General features: G+C 34.7%; 1 protein-coding gene across 10 annotated transcripts in view; it reads right to left on the minus strand.

Annotated features, from left to right (window-relative positions):
* LOC118933742 (zinc-regulated GTPase metalloprotein activator 1B) overlaps window positions 1–20,328 on the minus strand; it is a 48,618-nt gene that overhangs the window by 4,995 nt on the left and 23,295 nt on the right. For 8 of the 10 annotated variants that reach the window (XM_057498598.1, XM_036928402.2, XM_036928401.2 and 5 more), the window contains 4 exons: window positions 18,929–19,015; window positions 16,325–16,369; window positions 10,287–10,343; window positions 7,051–7,102 (listed from right to left, as the gene is read on the minus strand). In XM_057498598.1, the coding sequence (XP_057354581.1) occupies window positions 7,051–7,102; window positions 10,287–10,343; window positions 16,325–16,369; window positions 18,929–19,015 (241 nt within the window). The remainder of the gene's footprint in view (window positions 1–7,050; window positions 7,103–10,286; window positions 10,344–16,324; window positions 16,370–18,928; window positions 19,016–20,328) is intronic. The other 2 variants (XM_057498600.1, XM_057498599.1) reach the window with 1 other exon arrangement.

A 20,328-nucleotide genomic window follows, 5' to 3' on the forward strand; every position in this document is an offset into this window, starting at 1 on the left:
TGACCAAGAGGAGAATTCCCAGAGGTCATTCCTAGAGAATGATAGTATAATGTCATCTTTGATTTTAGAAGGTGGACATCATCATTTACAGAATGCTAACTTTGAGATTTATGTTTGCTCCTGATCTTGACAAATCCCTCACTGTCCATTCTAAGGAACTAAAAACTTAAGATTTCTTCTAGCTGGTCACACATAAATTAAAATCCAAACCTCTGTTTGCCTCTATAACCCCAAATTTCAACTTAATGACAAAAATACACAAGGGTTCATCTTAACATGATGAAAGAACAAACTTCACCCTGGATAATGAGAATAAGATGCTCAAGTCAAACAGGCAGAAAAACATATTGAAGCACAGCTTTGTACAATTTCCTAGAACTGCGTACCTTAATAGCAATTTTACTCACTAGAAAATCATATAGACTTAATAGTAGGAAATATGAAAAAACCAAAACTGTTTTCTCCAAATATAGTTTAAAAATAGCTACAGGAAGAGAGAACAATTTAAGCACAAAATACTGAGTCTCCCCTGTTGCTAGTAATAGGAAAAGCAGAAAGCACTTTTTTACTCAGATACAATCCATGCAAGCCAACTAAAATTGGACATTAAAATGTTAGATTTTTAAAAGTACTAATTTTGTCAAAATAGCCAAAAGGTGGAAACAATGTAACATTAATGGATGAATGGGTAAAGAAAATGTAATATATATAATAATGCAGTATAAAAATGTGGTGAAATGGAATATTATTCATCCTTAAAAGAAAAAGGAAATCCTGCCATATGCTACAACATGGATGAGCTCAGAGGACATAGTGCTGAGTGAAATAAACCAGTCACAGATGGACACATACTGCATGATTCCATTTACATGAGGTACCTAAGTAGTCAAACTTACAGAAGCAGAAAGTACTATGGTAGTTGCTGGGGGCTGGGGGAAGGGAAAATAGGGAGTTGTTGTTTAATGGGTATAGACTTTCAGTCATTCAAGATGAAAAAGTTCTAGAAATCTGCACAACAATGTGCATACAGTTAACAATACTGTATCATACATGTAAAAATTTGTTAAAAGGGTAGATCTGACATTGCGTGTTCTTTACTACAATTTTTTAAAAAGTACTTATTTTTAAATCTTAAACTATTTTTAACTATTTGTTTTTATATGGTTATGGTTTTTTGTTTTTTGTTTTTGTTTTTCAGAGCACCCAAAGAAACATCCTTATTCCTGTGAGAAGCACGGAGGTACAGAGCGGGGAATGTAACAGAACACAAAAGAAGGCAAACCAGCAATACTGAAACACCGCGTCCTCTTGCCTTACACCCCCGCCAAGCACAACCCAGACGGTGATCAGAACACCAGCTGGGGTGGCGGGTCTACACTGAAGGTGAGTTGTTCTCACAGCTCTGCAGCCTCTTGGTGCCATGCAAGAACTTGCAGGGGAGAATCCGGACAACGTCATTCTGCTTATAGCTCTCTATGCAGACTGTGCAGTGATCAAAGTCGGGGTCTGTTTCCTTATCGCCCTTTTTTACTGTTCTGGTTGTCAGTTTGCTGATGGCTTTCTTGGCTGCGTCTCCAAGACGACGCTGGTTCCTGTCACATGCATGTGTATACCTGATCTTCTGAATGAAGTAGAATATGAGCCAAGCTGAAGAAATAATCATCAAGACAATAAAGGATATTGACACGAAGACTAGAGAGCCTCTGCTGAAGTTCTTTGGTGGCATTCGAGTTCCAACAGCTATTGTCATTTGTACAGAGATGTTTTTCTCCAGGTAACTCAAAATATCCTTACCCCTCAATTCTGTAATCATGACAGCAATAATATCTCCAGTGCCTGGATGAGTCATGGTGACTGGCTCCTCTTTGGATTTAACAGCATGCATTTAAACAAAATACAGTCTTTCTTCCTCCTTAAAGTAATCACTACAAATAATACCTAAAACTCCTTATCAAAATACATAGCAAATCATAGCATGTCAAAACATACAGCAAAGGTTGCCAAATGAAACATAATTTGGCAGTTTCAAAAGTCAGTAAGTAGTAATTCAAACTTCAAAATAACTTTAAATATATTTTATTCAAGTTGGATAACTTGGCTTTTAATATTAGGAATGCTTCAATATAAGACTCAGTATCACTTTATTCTATTGCTGTATTCTTAGCTTATAATTTAATATCCGAATTGATTTTTGCTTTTGGCAGGTTAGAGATATGACAATATTTCTAAGGGGTACAATTAACTACAGTGTGAGATAAAAAGGGTCCTAAAACTTAACACAATGTCTCATGGGCCTCACGAAGATACATATATTTAAGAACTAGGTGCTTTCCTGTACCAAGAAACTCTTCTTACATTAGACAAACTCTAAAGATGAAATCCATAAATTCCCAGTGCAGAAGTTGAGGGACACAACTCATAATTTATAATTGGCTCTACTAACAAAGATACACAGATTGCCACTTGGGTTTTCCTGTCTACCTTCTCACCCTTCAACCTCAGGTCCTCCTTACAGGGAGTGAACATGAAAGCCATGAGAAATTAAGAATTGACTAAACATTATTCAGGGATTAAACTTTAGTAACATATATAGTATGTCCTAGGTATCATCCATTTCAGACTTTTTTCCCAGGTTTTTTTTTTCTATTTTTATTTTTATTATACAATTTTTTTTATTAAGGTATTATTGATATACAATCCTATGAAGGTTTCACATGAAAAACAATGTGGTTACTACATTCATCCATATTATCGAGTCCCCCCCCATACCCCATTGCAGTCACTGTTCATCAGTGTAGTAAGATGCCACAGAGTCACTACTTGTCTTCTCTGGGCTACACTGTCTTCTCATGATCCCCCCACACCATGTGTACTAATCATAATACCCCTCAATCCCCTTTGCCCTCCCCCACCCATCCCCTTTGGTAACTGCTAGTACCTTCTTGGAGTTTGTGAGTCTGCTTCTGTTTTGTTCCTTCAGTTTTGCTTCATTGTTATATTTCACAAATGAGGGAAATCATTTGGTACTTATCTTTCTCTGCCAGGCTTTTTTCACTGAGCATAATACCCTCCAGCTCCATCCGTGTTGTTGCAAATGGTAGGATTTGTTTCTTTCTTACGGCTAAATAGTACTCCATTATGTATATGTACTACCTCTTCTTTATCCATTCATCTACTGATGGACACTTAGGTTGCTTCCATATCTTGGCTATTGTAAATAGTGCTGTGATAAACATAGGGGTACATGTCTCTTTTTGAATCTGAGAACTTGTATTCTTTGGGTAAATTCCTAGGAGTGGAATTCCTGGGTCAAATGGTATTTCTATTTTTAGTTTTTTGAGGAACCTCCATACTGCTTTCCACAATGGTTGAAATAGTTTACATTCCCACCAGCAGTATAGGAGGGTTCCCCTTTCTCTGCATCCTTTCCAGCATTTCTTGTTCTTAGCCTTTTTGATGCTGACCATCCTTGGTGTGAGGTGATATCTCATTGTGTTTTCATTTGCATTTCCCTGATAATTAGCGATGTGAAGCATCTTTTCACATGCCTGTTGGCCATCTGAATTTCTTCTTTGGAGAAGTGTCTGTTCATATCTTCTGCCCATGTTTTAATCAGGTTATTTGCTTTTTGATTGTTGAGCTGTGTGAGTTCTTTATATATTTTGGATGTTAACCCCTTGTCAGATATGCCATTTACAAATATATTCTCCCATACTGTAGGACGTCTTTTTTGTTCTGCTGATGGTGCCCTTTGTTGTACAGAAGCTTTTAGCATGATGTAGTCCCATTTGTTCATTTTTTATTTTGTTTCCCTTGCCTGAGGAGATGCATTCAGGAAAAAGTTGCTCATGTTTATATTCAGGAGATTTTTGCCTATGTTGTTTTCTAAGAGTTTTATGGTTTCATTACTTACATTCAGGTCTTTGATCCACTTCGAGTTTACTTATGTGTATGGGGATAGACAATAATCCAGTTTCATTCTTTTGCATGTAGCTGTCCAGTTTTGCCAACACCAGTTGTTGAAGAGGCTGTCTTTTCCCCACTTTATGTCCATGGCTCCTGTATCATATATTAATTGACCATATAAGGTTGGGTTTATATCTGGGCTCTCTAGTCTGTTCCATTGGTCTATGGGTCATCTCTTGTGCCAGTACCAAATTGTCTTGATTACTGTGGCTTCATAGTAGAGCTTGAAGTCGGGGAGTGTAATCCCCCAACTTTATTTTTTTCCAGTTTTTGTTTTGAATCTAAAATTAACTCTCCTTTTCCCAAGCACAAAAAAAAAGCAGAAAATTGAGGCAATATTTTAGAAAACTAATGCAAAATAAGACACTGCCCCTAAAATAAACTTTAGCAATAATTCCTAAATTTTAGGAGTTCAGTCTGTTTTTATTTTAACCTACAAGATTATTTCCCTTAGTTTTCTACTATTTTGTAAACAATACTTAATATGTAAATAACTTCTATATGTTTTGCTCATATGGAAAACTGAGTCCATTAACAAGCTTAAACCCAAAATCTGTATTTCCACACTCCAGTCCTGGGCTCCTCTTTGCCTGTGTAATCTCTACTGTGATATCCTGCCACCAGGAACAAAGCTGAGTACTTGGGAGTATTCATCCAAATCAATTTGCATTCCAGATCTCTCTATTTCTAGGGTCCACTAGTCAATCTAGGCTTGTCACCCAACATGGCTCTTTTCTTACTGCTCCATCAGTCAGTAAGGCTGTTCAGGCAAGTCTACCTGTGAACCAGCGCTCAATTTATCCCACTTCCATTCTCACTGTAACCAATATAGCCCAGGCCCTCATCACACAGTTCTGGACTTCTGCAGTATCTTCCTGCTTGGTCTCCCAACTCCACAGTCCAGTTCAGCTCACCTGACGCTGTCTGATAGCACAGCATGGGTACTCTGCCTAGCAAATCAAAGCCCAATACATTAGTTCAACCATTCACCAAGACTACTGAGATAGAGTCCTGCTCTTCTAGAATATTCTTACTTGCTCACTTTTAAACATCTGGATTTCTCTTTCTCTTACTTATTCCAGTGGAAAAAAAAAACCCAAACCTTCCTATAAGGCTACTTTTTGTTGTATTAGTCCAAATACTTGGAAGAAGGAGAGTTGCTAACTGGGAAAGAGCACAAAAGAAGTGTCTTAACTATTTTGGAAATTTTCTATATCTTGATCTGAGTGGGAATTACAGAGGTATGTGTTCATGTGTGCATATGGAGAGATATACAGGTACAAATATACATAAAGATACATTGATTTGTACACTAAAAACTTGTATGCTTTACTAAATATCAACAAAAATAAAACTTATCTTTCATCAAGCCTTAGATCCAATAAATCAAATGAGACTGTTCATGCCCCCAAATCTCATAGCCCTTTGTCTGCAATACGACATTCTGCTCTGCTTATATATCTGAAGAGGAAAGTGCATCAGAATCCCCTGTAGAGCTTAAAAAAAAAAAAAAAGACATACCCTATTTACTGGTGAAATGACATAATGTCTGGAGTTGCTTTTATACACTCCAGCAAGGGTGATGAGTACTCAGAGGTTCATTATGCTATTCTACTTTTACGTATGTTTGAAATTTTCTATTTAAAAAAGAGTGTAAAAAGTACTCCAGCAAAAAAATGTTAAGATAGATTAAATAAAATCAGCAAAATGTTGACAGCTATTGCATGTGTACATGGGGTTTATTGTACTGTTCTACTTTGAACATTCCCATAATAAAATAATAAAAACATATATATACATACATACTAATTTGCACATACCAAGCCTCATTCCTTGAGATATGAGGGGTGTGGACTACTGAGTATCCCCAATATTTTTTAAAATGCTCCACAAGTACTTCTGATGTACAGTCTCATTTGAAAATTACAGCTTTTCATTCTTACAACTGTTCACTGAGCACCCACCATATACCATGCCCTATGCTAAGCAATGAAGAATTTATATTTAAGGAATTTAGAGACCACTACAAGAGAAAAGCATTTCAACCCAAACTACAAGGTATTATAAATGCCATGAGAGAGGTATATTTAAGATACTGCAGTGTAGATACTGGCCATTATAAAGGTTTCTTAAAGTGAGTACTACATACCCTTCATCTTTTACTCCTTATGAATCTTAATATGAAGTCCTTCACCCAGCAGGTTAATAAGAATGTGCTTCATCCTTATGAATAACATCAATTATCATAAAGAGCTGGTTTTTCCCAAAAATTCTACCACCAGGGACTTACATTTTTTGCATTCATTCATTTTAAAGATAAGAGAAGTTGAATATTCTATTAAGATAAGTTTCTCAGAGAAGAATGCCACAAACATGGTAGTATAGCTCCCCATAAATATGAGCCAAAATGAAGACACAAACAAGTGGCTTCTATTATCCTGGCCCTATTACAGTTAATAATGATTCAAAAAGGAGCAATCATTAAAAAGAGGAGGAAAGAGGTACATTACTCACTCACGTGCCCCTTCCTCTCATTATGTTTAAATGGAACAAAGAAGTTACCCTATACTATCTACAACTTGCTTAAAACAAAGATGGGTACAGTGAAAATATATTTTGTTTGTTCCTAACATCTTCAATATTTTCTTCAGGAATTAGAGTTTTAGAACATTAACAATACCTTAACAAGTTCAAATTTACGGTGCTATCTGAAGGTGAAACTCAAAGTCGATTTTTATTTAAATAAGCCATGGATGCTTATAACAGACTTTTCCTTAATCAGTTCAATATAGTTAAAAGTGGAAAGCCCACGCTACATTTAAGCAGTATTTCCCATCAGAACTGATCAAAATATGCTGAGTGACCTGTAGACTGGAGAAGCTAGAAAGCATGACTTCCTAAGTCTGGTTTGATGAATTCTTATTTTACATTAAGAAGCTCAATTAGATGACCTCAAAGCACTCAAATTCTGAAAACTAGTAACAGTTCAAAAATACTTTTTGAGAACGAGTTTTAGTAAAACAATCCCTAATCAGAACCAATTTAAAGAAGTACTTTAAAAACATTAAAAAAATTTTTTTTTACCTGATCAAGGTGAGGATGTGTTGCTGGCACATGTTGAAGTTTCTTCTGCAAACTAAGAACAACCAATTATAAATTCAGAGATCAATACACCTGTGATTTAATCTTATGTGTTACAAATACAAAGCTAAATAAGTAAGAGACTTTACACAACTGAATATATTATGCAGGTCTAATTTTATATGCTATTTACATATTCCGATAGAGAAAAGCTGGAAGATTGTTTAAAAACTTTCTAAAAAATATATACACATTCACCTACGTAAATACACTCATAATATGGAGAAAAACTAATCTTTAGCAACACTATTTTCTGTGGTTAAAAATGTTAGGAGATTTCTTTTTAATTCCAACAGATCTAATACAGATCTAGAAAAATATACATAAACATTTCACCATGCTCAAAATTTCATCTACCCTCGCCGTGCTTCCTAATATGAAAATAATACTAGTACCTAAAAAAAGTTACAAGGATAATTTTTTCCTTTATCATTGTTTTCCCTTGAACGTATCTACTTATTAAAAAATAAATAGTATCCATACATATAAGCCTTCTATATAGTCAGTTACCAGGGGTTCAGAGAAAACAAAAAGCCACAATCTTAAAAATGCATTGTTCTGATATGAAAAGAACAAGAAGATCAAGATGGCATAACAAATCATAACCATACAACTATATCACACATTTAGTCATTCATGGGCATAGCTTGCGGGGAGAAAAGGGCCTTAATACCTTGTAGATGTTTTGCCTTGAAGAACAGTGAGGGGTAAATCAGTAACAGCAAGTTTAAGAAAGAGGAAAAAGGCTTGTAGGAACTGTTGGAGGGGGAAATGAGTCTCACTGGGGGGTCTTAGTAGGGAAAGTGTCAAATTAAATCCTTCCCAGCTGGTTGCTCAGGGAAGGATTCTCCTGTTTAGCAACTAAGCACAATGAAAATTATACAAAGGCCTTATCCATAGAGGGGGCATCACACTAAATAGCTACTTCTTTAAGTGTCACTAATGCATTATAACCATTCTTAAGCAACTGTGGAATGAGATTACCTTAGAAAATGTTTGAAAAATCATATGCTCTCTCCCTATGTTCAGTATTTATTGTTGTTGGACAATGAGTGCTTACAACTTCCACAGGGAAGGAAAAAGTTTTCCTCTACCCTCTGAGGTCCCTGGCTGGGTCTGAAAATTAGATAAAGAGATTAACAGGAGAAAAACATACAAATTTATTAACTATTAGTTTTATGTGCCACAGAGGAAATAAGGAAATTAAGACCCAAAGAAATGGTCTGGATAAAGTGAAGGTTTCTATGGCCAGGATCCTCACCTGAACCTAAACTGCTTGATGATGTAACTGGCCTACTGCTAGGTACTGCTTCCACACCCATAGGCAATTAACTATTATTGACTGAGATACTATATAAAGAGCTCTGCCCAGCACTCTGGGCAGAGGTAGAGAGGAAGGAGGATTACAGATCTGCAGACTGTTGGATGCAGACATCATTCTAGTGCTCGGCCTATAGCTGGGAGAACAGGCCAGGTAATAAACCCTTCCACCCCAAGAATGTTCCATTTTCATTCCTCGGTCTCACTGAATCCATAGTGAACTTGCCCAAGGCTGATACCCACTGGCAAGACAAATGGTTAAACCTGAGTGTTTTTATGTTAAGTTTGATGAAGAATGGAAAGTTGTGGAATGATACCATAGGACTGATTATGGGCCAAGTGTAGGAAATTGAAGGAAACTCAGCAAGGCCTGTTCCTTCTGACTCCTCTTGTGCCCCTTCATCTTCAGAGATAAGGATGCTCCTTTCCCCCAGGTAGGTGTAGGGAGGGGACCTCTCACATAAAGGTTTTATGACTCAGCTACTTCAGAAGACATGGGAGAAAATATTTGCAAATCATGTATCCAATGAGTTAATATGTACAATATATAAAGAACTCCTACAATTCAGCCACAACAAAAAACCCCATTTAAAAATGGGCAAAGTACTTAAATAGACATTTCTCCAAGGATGTATACAAATAGTCAAAAGCATATGAAAAGACACTTAATACCTCGAATTAGAGAAATGAAAATCAAAACTACAATGAGCTATCACTCACACCCATTAGGATAGCTACTGCCAAAAACAACAGAAAATAACAAGTGTTCACAAGATGTGGAGAAAATGAAACATCTGTGTGCTGTTGGTGAGCATATGAAACAGTGCAGCTGCTATGGAAAACAGTATGGTGGTTCCTCAAAATATTAAAAATAGAATTACCATGTGATCCAGCAATCTCATTTCCAGGTATAAATCCAAAAGAACTAAAATGAGGATCTCAAAAAAGAACTAAAATGAGGATCTCAGCTAACATGAATATTTGTTCACAGAAGCATTATTCAGAAAAACCAACAGGTGAAAGAAACCTCAATGGACAAGTGGATAAACAAAATGTGGTATATACATACAATGGAACATTATTTAGCCTTAAAAAGAAAGGAAATCCTGTCAACTGCTGCAACATGGATGAACTTGGAGGAATCTATAAGTGAAACAAACCAGTCACCATAAGACAAATATACTGTGTGATTCCACTTATATGAGAATTCTAGTCAGATTCTTAGAAATGAATAATAGAATGGTGGTTGTCAGGGACTGCAGGAAGGGGGAAATGGGGAATTGTTGTGTAATAGTTATAGAGTTTCAGTTTTGCAAAATGAAAAAGTTCTGTAGGTCCATTGCATAACAACATGAATACACTTAATACTACTGAACTGCACACTTAAAAAAGGTTAAAATGATTTTTTTTTAAAAGGGAAGATACTGATGTCCAGGGAAGAAAGATAAGTAAGATAAATTTTCTTCTCTCTTAGCAAAAAGATTCCCTCCAGGGAAAGAGGCAGAAAACTGATTCATAACTAAAAGAAAAGGAGGTGTCTATGGGAACATCCCAAGCTAAAATTTTCTATGTATTTCATACATTTTCTCATAGAAAGGAAAGTATTATACAGAGTGGTTGGTATAGAAATATTAACACTTAGTCTCTAAAGTTAACTACCATTTACACTATAATTTATATAGGAAAATGCACTGTGATTTCCAAACATCCAATTAACAAAACTTTCAATAAATATAATCAAAGGAATGACAGGAAGCTTAAATCAAATGTGCAACTGTGTAAATCATTCCTATGAAGTCCTATAACTGTGGAATAAAAAGTACATTAGAATAAAAGTGAACAAAATACAGGAAACATACCTTATCCCAGAGAGACTGTCAAAAGCATGAAGATCTAATACATTAGAGAGATCAACTCTAAAAAGAAAACCAATGTGAACAGTGTGAAATTCTGTGAAATAAATTCAATTAATCAATAAAAAAACTCTAAGACTCTTTTGCCAAAAGTGCAGATATGAAGGTTAATTGTATATCATACTATCTTTTGGGAAACACATAAAAATGACTGGCAGGGAATAAAAAGTTCATTGTAAAAAGTTTTTTATAGGATTTTATACATAAAATTCAAAAACCTGGGTGAACATTTTAAGATCAAGGCAGAAAATTATTGTTATTGCTTCAATAAGCTATAGTTTTTTTGTGTGTTATTGTTTTGGTTTCAACTGTATTTTCAATCCTGAAAATTTATGAGCTTTTTAAATTCATTTTTATAGCAAAAAAAAAAATAGTTCAAGAACTGAAACTTTACAAAGCAGCAGTTCACTACTCAAAAGATGAAATGAGGGAAGTGGAACAAATGGAAATAACATAGCAGTATATGTACATTACTTTTGGAATTTTAATCTTTTATTTCACTTTCTCCTTTCCACAACATAACAGGTAATATTTTTTTTTATTAAGGTATCATTGATATACAATCTTATGCTCAGGTTTCACATGAGCAACAACATGGTTACTACATTCCCCCTATTATCAAGTCCCCCCACACCCCATTACAGTCACTGTCCATCAGCATAGCAAGATGCTATGGAGTCACTACTTGTCTTCCATGCCCCCCCTTTATTATGTGTGCTAATCATAATGCCCCTTAATTCCCTTATCCCTCTCTTCCCACCCACCCTCCCAAGTCCCTTTCCCCTTGGTAACTGTTAGTCCATTCTCAGGTTTTGTGAGTCTGCTGCTGTTTTGTTCCTTCAGTTTTGCTTTGTTGCATAACAGGTAATATTAAAAGAATATGAGAGTCAAACAACCAATGTATATATATTCACTCTACAATCTTTATCCACATCCAAAGAATGTGATTTGATTTCATTTCCTTCAGAATGGGGTTGCATACAGACTGAAACTTCCCAGTTGTGCTCTACCTAAATAAACATTATTTCTGTTAGAATTCTTCAGTGGTAAGTAAGCCCTATTAGGAAAACAGTGATTCTAATCAAAAGGGAATATCATATCACAATTAGGTTAGTTTAAATATACAAAAGTAAATTTATAAAGACTAGTGACTGAGTTCCAAATTTTATATAGTACTATAAAACAGTAGAAGATAGTGATTCCTCTATAATCAAAGCTAACATGAAGAAAATGACAAGCATATAATTTCAAAATTAGACTTCAGGAACTTGCCAAACACTTATTAAATGTTTTCACAAGGAAAACAAAACTTCTGTTTGTCAAATTTAAGATTTTTTAAAATTTGCAAACATCTTAAGCTAAATCATCTTTTTTAACTTAAGACTGACCAGCTCTTGCTGCTTTATTCTCACTTGTCTCCCGAATTCATACTTGTGATAATACTCTGTTGTATCATGAACATTTATCCTGGCAAATGCAAACACTCAACTTATTAAAAGAAGAATCCTCTAAAAAGAGATGTGGTACCATATACACAATGGAGTATTATTCAGCCTTAAAAAGAAAAGAAGTCCTCCCATTTGCAACAGCATGGATGGATCTAGAGGATATTATGCTCAGTGAAATAAGTCAAGCAGAGAAAGACAAGTACCATATGATTTCACTTATTTGTGGAATATAAAAACAAAGCAAAACAGAAGGAACATAACAGCAGTAGACTCATAGATACTGAGAAGGGACTGGTGGTTACCAAGGAGGAGGGATTGGGACTGGTGGGGGATGGGTAGGGGAGGAGGGTGAAGGGGATAAAGGGGCACAATAAATAATTCACAATCACAATATAAGTTGATCATGGGGATGGTGTTACAGCATGGAGAATATAGCCAATGATTTTGTAACATCTTACTACTTTGACAGTAGCAGCACTAGAGGGGAGTGAGGATTTCATAATATGGGTAACTGTTGAACTACTCTGTTGTACATTTGAAACCAACAGAAGATTGTATATTGATACTTTAATTTAAAAAAATGAAAGTCACAAACCCTTTCCACAAATAACAAAAAAAAGAAGAATCCTCCAGACTTCTAAACTAATGGACTGTAACATTTCAAATTCTGTACATTCTAGATAAGCAGAATTACTAAAATGATTAAGCAAGGAAGTAAATGTTCCATGAAGAAATTTTTAAATATCAATTTACTTAAGAGACCATAGCCTTAACATTAAACGATCACAAATATTTTCAGTTTAGCAAATGTTTATATTCACAAGTGACAAATGAAGTTTTCCCCCAAGTTTATCATCTTTACCTTAGAAAATAGCTTAAAGTTTTAAAAGTTTATAAATGCCAATTTTGTAAATACCCAGTCAGTTTTAAATCACAAGCTTCTAAATAAACTATAGTTTCACTTTGACAGTGTCCTTGAGAATGCATGATGTAGATTTAGAGATAATTCTGCTTCATACTCAAATTCTTCTGATATTTTCAAAACAGACAAGATCAACAACAGATCTGCACAGGTTAAATTCTACAGAAAATAATAAAAGATCAAAGTCTCTCATCTCATTGTACCTCACCAGAGTCTCAATGGATTGGAAAAGAGGAAAAAGTCTAAGGTTCTGGAAGAAAATTATCATGGATTTCCCCCAAACTGGCACCTCCATGAGAAATAAATTCCTTCATTCATCCAAGGCATATGACCAGAAAACTAATGTCCATTGCATCAAATGTGTTTAATTTGCTCCCTTGGTAATTAAAATATCATATCTTTTCCAAACCATTAATATAGAAAAAATAAGTAAGAAAAGACTGTTGCCACCATGTAAATAAAGACTGAATGGGAGAATGAAGCAAAAGTAAAGGAGAAGGAAAAAAACTAACAAACCTTTCCCCACAGCTTATCTTTTCTAATTTTGTGAACAATCTATGTTAGCACTATACCATCTTTCCCTAAGAAGAGCTTTCAATTTTCCCTGTGTCTAAAACCTGCTTTGAGTAGCCTAAGTCTGGGGATAGAAGAGTGGAAAAGGACAAGGGCTGTGGCTGTCTGAGGTGGGGAGGGGAGTTCAGCTGCTACTCCTTGGATACTGTCCTTTCAAAGTTCGGGGAGTCTCATGCAGGGGTCAACAGCCAATCCCAGACCTACAAGTTGTTGATACTATCCAAGAGCTAAATCCTGAACTTCAGAACTAGATTTCCAATTGCTTTCTCCAGTGGCACCTCAAGCTCAATGTTTACAAAATTGAACCAACCACCTTTACCAAACCCACTGCTGTCACCATCTTACCCCAAAGCTGCTCCTCCTCCCACATATTCTAACTGGAGAACTGCACCATACTCAATCTATTTCCCAAGAATCTTACTGCTTTTGCAATCCATCACTGACTCCTTGCTGTCTACAGGAGAAAACCCAAACAATTATTCACAACATTCAAGACCCTTTGTGGCAAATTCTCCATCTCTTCTGTCACAGGTACCTCTTTTTCTCTCTGCAACATTATAACATGTGTCTAGCCATTGTAAAATACTCACAGGTCCCTGGAATACAAAATCTTCCTTATGCCTTAAAAGCCCCTGCTACTCTTGTCCATCAGGAAAACTCCTACTCATTCTTCAGGACTCAGGTTAGTGATCACTTTGTCAGTCAAAATTTTCTGGCTCTTCATTAAGAAGAATTGAGTAGTTGTTCTTCCACCTTCCTGTTCTTATAGGACTCTGTGCATGTAATATTCCTGTAATATTAATAATATTTAATATATTGGTTTCTGTTTATTTGTTTCTGTCTCCCCCAAATGACTGACCTCCTTAAAGTTGGGGTTTTGCTATATACACTGCTTAAATCCTCAACATGGCATAAATATGCCCAGCAACTACTGTAATGCTCAATAGTTTGTTGAATTAGCTTGTTATTGACCAGCTGGATTTTGGTTTTCCTCAGTTCAGTCCACTTAAATCTCTGAGGTTAAAAAAAAAACGTCTGGAAAAAATAAGAATGGCACTTCTAATCTTCTACTCCTACTTCTTAAGTCTATATCACCCATTAGAACTTCCATTTGCCTCGAAAGCAACAGAAGACTTACAAATAAGACAATGCTACACACCATTCCTAGTCTTTAAACACCCAAGGTAAACAATTTCTACTCATGCTTATAGCAGTTTCATTATTGTCAGTTTTCCTACTGTCAATGTTTGTCAACCACAGAATGCTTAAGGGATTAAAATTTAAAAAACAAAACAAAACATAATGAAATAAAACTTCCATAATAGTGATTTCAATTATTTTGTTAAAAACCAAATCTCTAGTTTCTAACCAAGAAGCTCAAGTTGCTATGCCTCAAGGAATTTTGGGAAATACTTAATATAAGATTCAACACCATGGTAAGAATGCTACCATGGAGGGTATGATCTTCACTGAAAAGGATCCTAATCCAACTTCATTCCTCATAACAAGGAACCTCTATTTCTGAAAGGCCCTAGATTCTCAGATACACTGGCAAACACCGCACACTGAAGAAAGAGAAAATAAAAATTTTATTCGCTTGTTCATTCCTCCACTTGAGGTAACAAAATTTTGTGCTTGTTACTTCTTTACTATTGTATAATATGCCACAGCAAACATAAGAAATGTCACATAAATATCAAAATAGTTACACGATACACCATTCAGGATGAAACCTTTATGCAGACATAAAGGTCCAAAGTGAGAAACAACAAAAAATTAATCCAGGGGCCTTTAAACTGATTTAAGATGTTTGTAAATGTAAACTAAATAAATACTATTACAACAGAACCACAACTTTTATGGATACAATATGTTAAAATGTACTTAAATGTTAAAAAGCATCATTGTCTATATGTCCTTTTGTAAAGAGAAAATTTAAGGAGAAAGGAAATGGTGAAACACAATGGGAAGGAGACAGATACTGAGGCATAGTTCACGGTATGAGTTAGGGTATCAGAGATTTTCTACACTGGAATTCGAAAAGCAGGGAGCACATTTGGCATATGCTTGCAGAGGACTTACACTAGGGCATTCTTATGCTAACCTCTACCAGCAGATGAGTGGCTTCTGAGAATGCATATCAAATTATTCGCCAGCTGTTCACACACAGATAAGCAGCTGTTGCTATTACTGCCTCACACTTACGGTAGGTAGTCTGTCAGCACTTCTAATCTCGGCCATGGCAGATCAGCCACTCAGCTAAGGCCTCTGCTGCACTTCCACCGGTAGAATGTCTGAATTAAGGATTGAGTGGCACTAGACTGCCAGCTGTGAACCTCAGAGCTGCTGGCTGCGCGCTGCTGGGTCTATCAGCTGCTGAGCCACTCTCACTAAGAAAGGAGCTTCACAAAAATACCCTGTACAGAAATTTTCTGAAACCATGATAACATTCCATGGAAAAAAGAGTTCAATTTTCAGAAATGCATTCTACAGATGTTTAAAGAACACATTTATTTTATAAAGTAATGCACATATGTATGAAAGGAATAAAAAGAGAAAATAATCTACAAGAAATGGAAATCAAAATTTAAAAAAAGAAATGATTCCAGAACTTCAAAGTAAAGGAATTTTTGCATGATAGATTATTTTTGCAACAATGAAACACTAGGAAAATTTAAAAAATATTAAAAAGCCACTTAAAAACCTCAAATTAAGATTCCTAATAATATATTTTTTTAGATTTCCATACTAATTACTTTCTCAAGTGTTTGAAAGTCCTGTTTTCTTCTTAAGTAGATATCATGGCTTCTTAAGTAGATATCATTAAGTAGATATCAAGCAGTCTTAGTTACAAAAAGGAGATGAAAATATAATAAATATACCAAATTAATTTGTAAAGAGCATTCAAAACTTTTTTGGGCCCCATTTTTTTTAATGCCCATGTATCTTTCTTAGAGTCAAGCATAGTTATTAATTACTTAACATTTATTATTAACTAAAATTATTTATTGTTAATATTCCAAATAGCTTTCAAAAAGTACCTTGATCTTTGTGTTTCTAAAATTTTTCCCAGTCCATTTATTGTCCTGAAATAAATATAAAAATGAGGAGGAAAAGTTAAAAAAGTAAATGTCAACTTTTCAAAAAGCACAAGGCACATTATTTTTAAACCAGGATGTAAGCATATGCAAGTATATCTGGAGCTAGAAAAAAATAAAAAATACAAAAACAAAAGTTACATTTTCTGTAGTTCAGTTACTCTTTTTCTTGTAATCATAAATTTGGTCATATTGCATTTAGGCATCAAAACATGATTTGCAAAAATCTACTGCACAACTGATAAACTAGGGGCTTCTATTATGCTTTATAAAAAGGCCATTCACTTTAGAAAACATGATTTATAAGTAGCCAGTAATTCTAATGTTATTAAAATTAGTGTGTGTATATATATATATATATATATATATCCAAAATTTTATTGATACTCAATTTTGCCCAAGTACACATTGTGGAAATGGTTATTACACATGCTAGAAATAAAAACCTTTATGAGTGGCTTTGACCCCAGCCTGTCCTGAGTATCCAGAGTAACACTAAGTAATACATCCATATTCTCTTACAGAATAACCTCTTCAGCTCCCTAACTGGAATCCGTACCCACTGCGCTGGCCCTCCCCTTTTTGATACTAAGATAATGAAATATTTCCTTTGTATGGCATTAAAAATACTTGTTAAATCCTTTTCAACATACTCTACCCCTCATCTATTTATCTTTACATCATCAAATTCCATTGCCTTCAGGGTTACTTGCTGAAGATATTTGCTGTTTGTTCAAGCTTATTCTCATGGGTAAGGCTTTGCATATACAATGATTCTGAGGCAAGTCTCTTCATTGTTTCACAAACTTCTTAATCTCTTTTAAATATATTGTCTAACCTGATGGCTATTTCCTCTCAAATACATGTACCTTTTTTCAACTCCCCAAATCTAATTTGAAGTCAGTTCCAAGTCTTTGTACAATGGAAGGTAAAAAGCCAAAAATGTATATAATTTATCAAAGTGCTTTGTCCATGTTCTTTTCTAGTATTGCGGTAGAGTACAGGCTGGCAACAAGCTGGCTAACAGTCAAGAGAGCAGGTGTTAGAGATTGAGCTGAGATGGTTAAAATGGGGATAGAAAAGCCCAGTAGTAACAATCCCTCCTATGCCAAAAATTTTGCTATAGATTATATTGTCCTTTCTAGCAATAACATTGATGCATAGGATTTTGGAAATAGGAACAACATTCAGTAGACTGGTGTTAAAAAGGGTAATAAGTAATATCCATTCACTGCTTTTATCTTTCTAGACATCTCAAACATATCAATTATCTCTCACTTTTTGTATTTACTATAACTTGAAGTAACTATGTAAACTAAAAAAAAAATCTACAATCTAATAATAAGAATAGCTAATAGAGCACTTACTATGTGTCAGGCACTGTGCAAAGTTTACCAACATTGTCTCATGTACTACTCATATCAAATTTATGTAGTAGGTATTACTCCTGTTTTTTGATGAGACTTAAAAAGAACTCAGTGAGAAACAGACCAAGAATCAGAACCCAAGCAGATTCCAAAGTCCACATTACTGAGTATTTTGTAACACTAACTGCCCTTCACAGGGAGATATTATTTTTGTATAGTGAAGTCTGAAAGGATATTACTATTAAAATAAGACCAAATATGTAAAAAATGTGAATTTATTTTTCCATAATCATTAGTCATTGCAGTCAATCTCCTAATGAATCTTAGTTTTACTCATTCAATTTATAACATATATACTGTAAGAATGGGCACTGACGGATTCAAAATCTGATATCAGTAAATTATACTCATTAAAGATGACTAATAATAAAAGTTACCAAATATCTCTTTATAGACAGCATTTATTAGTTTAGGTCTTACAAAATAATTCAGTGTCCCTGAACTCTAACTTCATTTGAAAAGCCCAAATGATTGCTGGATCATTTAACACTTATTTGAGTACCATTCATATTGTCCTATGCTGATCAGCCTTGGCCATGGACACTGAAGACATGAAAGTATGCTGGAAAACAGGCATGGTTAGTTGACAGTTAAGGAAGCCAAATCAATGAGAGTACAGGGTAAGTGACATCATCTGAATCAAGAAAGACTTCAGGGAGAAAACAGGGGGTGATGGGCTTTAGCGAATGGATAAAATTACCAAAAAGAAAGAAAAAGAGACAAAGGAATTCAAAGATTGGCAGAATGAGAGTGTGAAAAAAAATGAGTAAAGAAAAGATTTGGCAAGACACAACCATGGGAAAGTAGTATATTGTCCTGGATAAAGTTAGGGAAGTTCATGTAAGGAAAGAGTCAAAAGAAGACAGGAAAAGGAGGATAGAGTCAGAAGACCCTGAGTATGAACTTTGAACTATATTCTGTAAGCAATAGGGAATAATTTTACATATTAATATTTACATAACAGTCAATTAAGCAACAACAATATATGTGATTCCCCAGTGGTATTTGAAGTAGGTCTATCTTGAACTGTAAGTTTCTAATAAGGCAATAGTGATGGTAAAAACATTTTGTATAGTACATTTTAGATTCACAGGTACTTAACACACTTATAATTTTGTACCTAATGGTTCTCCTTAACTTGTTTAAATCCTCTTCTGAAACCAAGTCTATTTTATTGATGATGATGATATCGGCCAAAGCAATTTGCCTAAATTAGCAAACAAAGAACAGATGTCAAAAGATAAATGTTAGGAAGTTAAAAAAAGAAATACCTCCATAAGATCAATTAGCAGTTAAGAACTACAGTTGACCCTTGAACCAATGCGGGGTTGGGGCATTTAACTTTTGATTCCCCAAAAACCACTGGTGACCTTATCAATAACATAAACAATTAACACATATTGTGTATGTTACATGTATTATATATTGTGTTCTTAAAGGAAGCTAGAGAAAAGAATGTTTTTTTAATTGTTGCATATCTCAAAAAAATTTTCCAACATATTTACTGGAAAAAATCTGCATATAAGTGGACCAGTACAGTTCAAATCTGTGTTGATCAAGGGTCAACTGTATATAGTACTCTACCCAGTGATTCATTTTACTCCTAATCTACTTATCCTTCAAATAGCAATTGTATTCATTACTATATACATCAAAATTTTACATTATTTATTCAAAAAATATTTACTAAGTGCTCATTTACTACTCTGGAACTACAAGGATAGATAAGCTTACAATCAAAGATGATTTTTACCTCATGATTTTCTTTGTAAAGAAATGCATCAAATTCAGATGCCCAATATGATAAGAACAAGGATAGTCTACTGATGAAAACATTTCATGTAGTTACCATAATTTTCAAAGAACTACAGAGAACACATTTACTTAACATTAACACTATGTTCAACAGTTTTTTTTAAACTATACTTCAGAAGATATATCAGGATCTTGAACAAATATCTTCTTCATTACTATGAATATATATTTTCTCTGTAAAATAGACATATGGAAACTTGAAATTTGTTCTCCATGTAAGAACTTGTTCGTTATGCTTTAGAAGATTGGAGACTGACGAAAATTAGGCTTGGGGTGGATTAATGATTGTGCATTGAGCATTGACTCCCCTATACAGAATTTTATTGTTGTTAACAACCATTTGATCAATAAATATGAGAGATGCCCTCTCAAAAAAAAAAAAAAAGTACACACTTCCAATTGTAAAATAAATAAGTAACCGGGATGTAATGTATAGCATAAGGAATATAGTCAAAATATTGTGACAACTTTGTATGGTGATATCTGGTAGCTAGAATTATCATGTATATAAATGTTGAATCACTGTGTTGTACACCTGAAACTAATGTAATACTGTGTGTCAACTACCCTTCAATAAAAAATAATTATCTACAAAAAAAAAAAAAAAAAGAATCCACTTGACAGAATGCTGGGTAACAAAATAGCTTACTATACTCAGAAGTGCTATTTTCTATTAACAGGCGTAGTGAAGCTGAGGGTTCTTTA

The sequence above is a fragment of the Manis pentadactyla genome, chromosome 3, assembly GCF_030020395.1.
Source record: "Manis pentadactyla isolate mManPen7 chromosome 3, mManPen7.hap1, whole genome shotgun sequence".
In the NCBI taxonomy this organism is placed as follows: Eukaryota; Metazoa; Chordata; class Mammalia; order Pholidota; family Manidae; genus Manis; species Manis pentadactyla.